Source organism: Belonocnema kinseyi, chromosome 3 (genome assembly GCF_010883055.1).
Source record: "Belonocnema kinseyi isolate 2016_QV_RU_SX_M_011 chromosome 3, B_treatae_v1, whole genome shotgun sequence".
Classification (NCBI taxonomy): domain Eukaryota; kingdom Metazoa; phylum Arthropoda; class Insecta; order Hymenoptera; family Cynipidae; genus Belonocnema; species Belonocnema kinseyi.
The window spans coordinates 61899356-61906885 of record NC_046659.1 but is presented as its reverse complement, the minus strand read 5'-3'; the positions used below and the strand labels follow the sequence as shown (position 1 = coordinate 61906885).

The following is a 7530-nucleotide window of genomic DNA, read 5'->3' as shown; positions in this document are numbered from 1 at the left end:
CTCTCTTTTCATCGTCGTTCCTTGTGAAGAGGTTAGCTGCATATTGTTGAAAAACGTGGCGTTAAAAACTGTCATCTGGAGTAAGCAAAACGTGAACTTATTGTGAAAAAAGAATTAAAATTGATTATTGAAAATGGCAACAAGAGGCCAGGCTCGGAGAATACCGGAATCGGAACCCCGTATAGATTATGTCCAGTGTGATGGATTGGTGGTTATGAAGATGGTGAAGCATTGTCATGAAGAATCCTTAAGCAACATGGATGTTTCACAGGGTGCCCTTCTGGGTCTGGTGGTTCAAAATCGCCTGGAAATTACGAACTGCTTCCCTTTTCCAAAGAGCGACGATCTTATGGACGAGGAAGAATATCAACTTACTATGATGCGCAGACTTCGAAGGTATATGCTCATTTTTGCATTAATATTTTCTTTAATTTTATGTATAATTAGGTTTGATTAATGATATTCAATTATTCAGTTTACTTTTCTATATTTTTTCATCTTTCCGTTCTGATTTTTGTGTTGGAAATAAAGAATCTAGTTTTTAGTTTTTTCTTTGGCCAGGTAATAAACAGTTATTAAATTTCAATTGTTTTTGTATTATTGAAACAATTTACTCATTCTTATTAACTTTTAAAAGCTTATTCTATGAAAGTTTTAATACTACTGGACTGTCGTACACTTAAATGTCAGTAAATCTCGCCATTTTCTGCATACCCTTGGAAGATTAACTATATTAAACTTCTCTTAAAGTTTAAAAAAATGAAAGTTAAAGCTCTTGTTTTTTTTAAATTAAATACTTAATATTTAGCAATCAAAAGCTATGCTCAGTATATAATTTCCACATTAATTTATTTTATGTCTTATTGAATTTTTTCATTTGAAGAATTAGCTATACGTATCGAAAATACTTCTATTTGTACCGAAATTTCAATAAATAGCCCCTTTTTTGTCCCTCTACAGGGTGGCTGTAAGTCAGGAATAACTTGGAAATCAGGGAATGTCATTAGTCAAAGAAAATCATGAATTTTGAAACAAATCTTTCAAAATTCGTGGAATTTTATACAAGAACTGTCTACTATTACAAACTATTCCTTAAGACTTTTCCATTTCGTTCACGGCTAACGTTACGGGAAATTCTGTAATACTAGTCAGTACTGCACTTGATATAACTATCGAGGATAGTAAATTTTTTATCTTTTATTCTTTTGTTCTGTTCATAAAAGATTCTATGTAAAATATATTAAAAGATTAAGATTCTGGTCTTTAAATATTAATGTTCAGGGAAAATAAAAAATTAATCAGGGAAAAATTGGGGAATTTTGAAAATGAAGTTTTGCGGCCACCCTGATATAATATTCTTGTTAGTAATTTATTTGCTTTGTATTTCTATTTCGTGTTTTTGCATGAGCTTTCTCCCGTCGAATATATTTTTTGTTAAAAAAATGTATTATTTATTGGGATATTTAACAATCTTCTTAAAAGACAGTCTTTTAGATTGAAAATGCAACTGTTTTGTTGAAAATTAATATTTTTGTGTTTGGTAGAAAGATCATTGTTTTGGTTAGGAAATTCATCTCTGTTTAAAAATTAGTCTTCTTTTTTAATAGATTTTTTATTCTGGATATTGAACTTTTTAATTTTCGTTATAAAGTCGATCTTTTTCAATTGAAAATTTAACGGTCGATTTCGGAATCCATCCTTGTTGGTATAAAGTTAATCTTTTTGATTAAAATTTCTTCTTTTTAGTTATAAAACTAATCTCTTTTTGTAGAAATTTCATGTTTTTTATTGAAATATCAAGTATGATATATTTTGTTATGAGAATTTATCTTTGTTCTTCGAAAATTCAACTATTTAGTTAAAAATTCAACTATCCTGTTGAAAATAAAAAATGTCTATTGCAATGTTCTAAATCTAAACAATTGTGTGTGGGGGGTGGGGGGGTGTTAATAGTAAAAAGTAAGTTTTTTAATAGTAAAAGTTTTTACATGATCATAATTTAACGTTATTGACCTATAATATCAATACACTTTTTCAATGAATGCGAAAGTTATGGTCATTTATATGATTTGAAAAATCGGTTTTTATAGTAAAAATGGTATCATTGACATAATTCAAAGTTGGTGCAAGAATAGAAAGATTCGTTCATTCGAGAAGAATCAATTGTACTAAAATATTAATCCATTTTATTGAAGATAACGAAAGTTGTCGTTATTTATATATTTTGAAAAATCTTTTTTGTACTGAAAAACTTTTTTCATTAGCTTAAAGAGGATACAAAATGCTTATTGAATGATCACCATAAAATTGTAAATACAGACAAAGAGAAAACACCCAAGATCGAATTCACAAGTAGTTTTTTTTTCTTCTTATCATATTAATGATTACGCTTTTCATTTTGAATAAATCTTTTTATTGTAAATTCAATTGTCTTCTAACAAATAGTCTTTGGTTTGAAAATTGAACTATTTGTTTAAACACGCAATTGTTTTTGTTTTTAGTGTAATCTTATTTAAATAGAAATTAGATCATTTAATTGAAAATTTTTGTTTTTTTTTATTCAGCTGTTTTTGGTTGAAGTTTATTTTGCTGAAAATTCAATTCGTTTGGTAAAAATATAACTATTTTGTTAAAAAGTCATCTTTTTGTTCGATAATTCATCTTTTATGATAGAAAAATCATGTTTTCTGGTTAAAATAAATACATTTTAATTTTATATTCCGTTTATAGAATATGCGGTGTTCCTTAATTTGAAACACTATCCTTTAGAATAATCCCTTGAACTTTGAATAAGTAAATTTAAATGATCCTATTTTCGGTACGAACACTGGGCCGAATTACCTGTAATAATCAGATTTTGCAATTCATTTGAGAATGTTTGTCTTATAATATTTATTTTAAAGAACATCTTTTTCTTTAATAATTGTATTTTGTAATTTTATACTAATTAGTTAAATAATTTTTAAATGAACAATTTCAAAGACGAATGTTTCGTAATCTCATACTATATGTATCATTTGAACTGCTGACTAACCAAATTCTCTCGCTTACTTAAAAGTCAAAGAATGACACACAATATAAATCTTTTAATAACATTGGTGCTCAAAGTTAAAGGTATTATTTAATTTTCAGAGTGAACGTCGACCATTTCCACGTTGGTTGGTACCAGAGCGCCGACGTAGGAAACTTTTTGAACATGTCTTTGCTCGAATCCCAATATCACTACCAAACATCCATCGAGGAATCTGTCGTCGTGATATACGACACTGCCAAATCTGCCCGCGGATTTTTAACTTTGAAAGCCTATCGCCTAACACCCCAAGCGATCAAAATGTACAAAGAGGGAGAATTCACACCTGAAGCTTTGCGCACACTGAAAGTAGGCTACGAGTCTCTTTTCATCGAACTTCCGATAGTCGTCAAAAACAGCAACTTGACCAACGTCATGATGTCCGAATTGGAGGAGATGATCCCAGAGGAACTGGGAACCAAGCATTTGGATCTCGGAACTGCCACCGTCTTGGAAACCCAACTGCGTTGCTTGATGGATCGGGTCGATGAGCTCAACCAAGAGGCGATCAAATTCAACAGATATCAAAGTTTGGTTGTTCGCCAGCAGCAAGACAAGAACAGGCTTCTGCTCAAGAGAGCTCAAGAAAATGCTGCCAGGGCTGCTAAAGACGAACCTCCTCTTCCTGATGACGATATCAATAAGTTGATCAGACCTTTGCCGGTTCCGGCAAGATTAAACCCCATGATCGTTGCTGGACAGATCAATACTTATAGCCAACATATATCTCAGTTCTGCGCACAGAGTTTAGCCAAGCTTTATATTACTCAGAGTCTCCAAAGTGCTAAGGAATCTAAATCATCAAATTGAGAGGCTGATTTACCACTGTATTCTGGTGGACGACACTTTTTGTAGAAAAAAAAACATACATAAGATACATTTATGAGTATTAAAACAACCATCTCTATGGGAAATAAAATTCGTATTATGAAATATGGAAGTTTTTTATAGTTTTAACCTGCAATATTAATGGAATTATTGTTGAATATTACAGTTATTGTTTATTGACATGTTCATTGAATTCTGTGCTAAAATTGCATTAAATTATGTAATTGTACAATTTTTTAACAATTATTTGCAATGGAAAACACTCTTTTCCATTTTGCGAACCTTCAAAAAAGCGAATATTCCTGGCCTTACACTTTCGTCTTTTCCAATTTTTAATCGAATTTCTCGTTTTTTCTCTGTTTTCAAGAAACTTTCCCTTCTCTCGTTTTTCACTTAATGCGAGCTAAATTGATAGAACATAATAAAAGAATCCAACTTTGAGGTCTACTATTATATTTTTAGTTTATAAATTATCTCTTGATTAACATTTTAATATTTCTTTACAAATTTAATTATTTTGTTGAAAATTTAACTATTTTGTTTTTAAAAAATTTTACGATTACAAAAATTAAACTGTCCTCTAAAAAAAATTTGTTTTTGTTTGAAGGTAAAACTATTTAGTTGTAAATGCAATTATTTAGTTGAAAATAATAGTTTATTTTTTATCATCTTTATCTCTTAAGTAGAAAATTTAACTATGTTGATAAAATTAATAAATAATAATATTATATTTATTATAATAATATAATAATATTTTTTTTGTCTGCTCCATTTTTAGTTAAGTATTCTTATTTTTTTATCTGAAAATTCGTGTTTTTTTTATTGATGTGAATAGATTTTTCATCCAAAATTATCCTTTTTCGTTTTGCAATATCAAATATTACATTTTTCTTTGAAATTTTATCTACTTCGTTTTCCTTTGGTTGAAAAGTAATCGTTTTAATGAAAAATTTAAATCTTTTTCGGCTGAAAATTATCTATTTCATTAAAATTAGTTTTTTCTTTTGTATAAAATTATCTTCTTGGTTGAAAATTCCTCTCTTTTTTTTTAGTTGCATGTTAATCTTCTTCATTAAAAATTCAACTATACTTGGTTGAGAGCTGAACCACGTTATTAAAAATTCATTTTCTCCGGTGAAGGTTCATTATTTTAGGTGAAAATTCATCTCTTCGTGGGGAAAATGTTATATTTTGTTTAATATTCTTTTGTTTCTATTCTATTCTTTTGTAGAATAGCTTTTAGCATCTTAATCTTTAATATTTTAGCAGAAAATCTGCCTTGAAAATGTATCTTTTTCGTTGAAAAATCAACCCTACTTGGTTAACAGTTGCACTAATTGAATAAATTTTGTTGACTAAACGATTATCATTACAGATGAAAAGTTTTAAGAGTACTTTAACTGTGAAGTCTGATATTCCTTTGAAAATTCATGTTTAAAATTTTCAAATTTGCACATTTTTATGCAATTTTACCAGAGAATTAAATGAATAAAAAGATTTTCTCCTTGTCAGATTTCCAATAAAAACTTTAAATTTTTACTCCGTGAAAAAAAGATCTATTTCAGAAAAGCATATTCGCTGCCTTTTCGCAGAGCAAAAATTAAAAATACTGTTTCTGGCCAATTACAACTCGCATTGATTTTTTCTCTGCCATCGAATTTTTGTCATTACCCAAGTTAATTATTGCCAAATAAAAATATGAGAAAAAGTTAATAATCATTAGTTTAAAAATTAAGAAAACTCCCGATTTTTTTTTAGTTGAAAGATAACCTAGACAACAAAATTTCTAGAAAAGAAACAAAGTCAATCGGAGTTGTAATTGCTGGGAGTTCAATTTTAAAATATACGAAACTATCTTAAATATTTCTTAAAAGATTTTTGAGAACATTCTGAATTTGTTAACAGGTGTTTGAATCCTACATAAATAAAAATTTGATTGAGTTACAATTTAAATTTCGCGCGATTCGTTGGTAACACTGATAAAATTTGAAAGTTTGGCAGTACCGTTTGCAGTGCGATTTTGTTTTGATTGTTGCTTTCACATTTTTGCCTTGTTTACGATACTTTTCTACTGTGATTGATTCATTTTTTACCTCAACCAAAATGGAATATACCAAAAAACATAAGGCCTTTCTACAAGTCTTCGTTCAAGAAGGAATTCTTTCAAGTGACGACGCCCGTGTAATGGCTGTAAAAATATTTAGTAAGCATAACCTAGAAATTGTCCACAAGTTTTCGCAACTTTTGTTAACAGTTTTCTGCCTGTTTTTAAATGAATCCCTGACACATTTAAGTCCCATATAATACCGAAAGCTTTATTAATATATCAATGCATGCGCAAAGTATTTTATATTCGTCCTTATCATTTTAGATTTAATTGAAAATTTCAGCCGGTGTTTGTTTTCTTTTAGAAAAAATTTGTGTCATTTTAATTACATGGTAGTGAATTCTTTCTTTCTCATTAAAGTTTTCGTAAAAATTGAATTTCTTTGAAAAATTAACATTTTTCTCTTTCTTAGAAGCGAGTTTATTACACATAACAGCACATAAACAATTCAAGGTATATTATTTGATATAGCTTCAGGTAAATGAGGGAAATTAAAAATGGTATATATAATTATAGACCATATCAGAGATGAGGACCTTGTAAAATACGGAAGTGACTTCGGAAAACTATGGTATAGTATATTTATGGTTCAAGAATATTTCATGACTTCTTATTCCCCTGGTGCTTCAGATCCTCACTATAATTATTTTGGTTTTGAATGTAGGATACGGCTTTTATTTTTCATTTTTACATTCTCATCAGAGAAGGTATTAGATTTGTGTAAAATTTGACCCCACCAGTTTTTGTCAAATGTCCACGTTTTGAGACCCCCTGAATCCGAAAAACAGGTTTTTACGAATGTGTCTTGTCTGCCTGTGAACACGATAACTTTTGAAAAAATTAATCTATGAGATTGTCCTTTGGTACACTCGTTTAGTGTGCTAAACTAAAGGTCAAGTTCGTTAGCCAGCCATTTTGGATGAAAATTCAAAAAGTGGGCACATTTTGAATATTTTTGAGACCACTTTTTAAAAAAAATTTAAAGTTCTCTGTACGATTATTCATAGAATTCAAAAAATTTAACAATTTATCCTAATGACTTTTTTTTTTGAAAAATCAAAAATTACTAGAGTTATAGCATTTTCAAAATCCAGAAAAACAAACTAAAATGAACAATTTAAGCCAAACCACGCATGATACGAAAAAAAGTCTGGAGAAGAAAAACGTTCCTTTTTGAAAGCCGTACAAGATTATGATAACAACTTTTTCAATTTGGTCAAAAAGTTGAAAATTCAAAATTTGATTGTACCAAAAATTTTTGAAACCATATTTTTTCAAGATGTAAAAATTCTATGCACGTTTTTTCATAGTACTTCAAAACTTAAACAATTTATCCTTCTGTCTTTTTTTTATAAGAACAAAATTATCAGAGTGAGAGTACCAGGTGTATACCATACATATGAAACCGGTATTTTTTCAAGAAAAAAAAACACATTTATTTCAAGAGAATGATAAGAAATATTTTATTCAAAGTATGCGCCCTCGCTGGCTACACATTTTGTCCACCTCTCAGGCAATTTATGGA

General features: G+C 29.1%; 2 protein-coding genes across 3 annotated transcripts in view; both read left to right on the top strand.

Annotated features, from left to right (window-relative positions):
* LOC117168948 (eukaryotic translation initiation factor 3 subunit H) lies at nt 1-4003 on the top strand. Its single transcript, XM_033354940.1, has 2 exons — nt 1-396; nt 3133-4003. Exons 1-2 carry the CDS (start codon nt 134-136, stop codon nt 3878-3880), a joined length of 1011 nt encoding a protein of 336 aa, XP_033210831.1. The 5' UTR covers nt 1-133; the 3' UTR covers nt 3881-4003.
* Nucleotides 4004-5900: 1897 nt separating this feature from the next.
* The window catches only part of LOC117169162 (non-structural maintenance of chromosomes element 1 homolog), an 18584-nt gene continuing 16954 nt past the window's right edge, over nt 5901-7530 (top strand). The window contains exons 1-2 of one of the 2 annotated variants that reach the window (XM_033355378.1): nt 6002-6101; nt 6522-6576. Coding sequence is in view for 1 of the 2 variants with exons in the window: in XM_033355377.1 (XP_033211268.1) it covers nt 6002-6101 (100 nt within the window). In the remaining variant the exon portion in view is untranslated. Of the gene's footprint in view, nt 6102-6521; nt 6577-7530 lie in introns of both variants that reach the window. The other variant, XM_033355377.1, reaches the window with a different exon arrangement.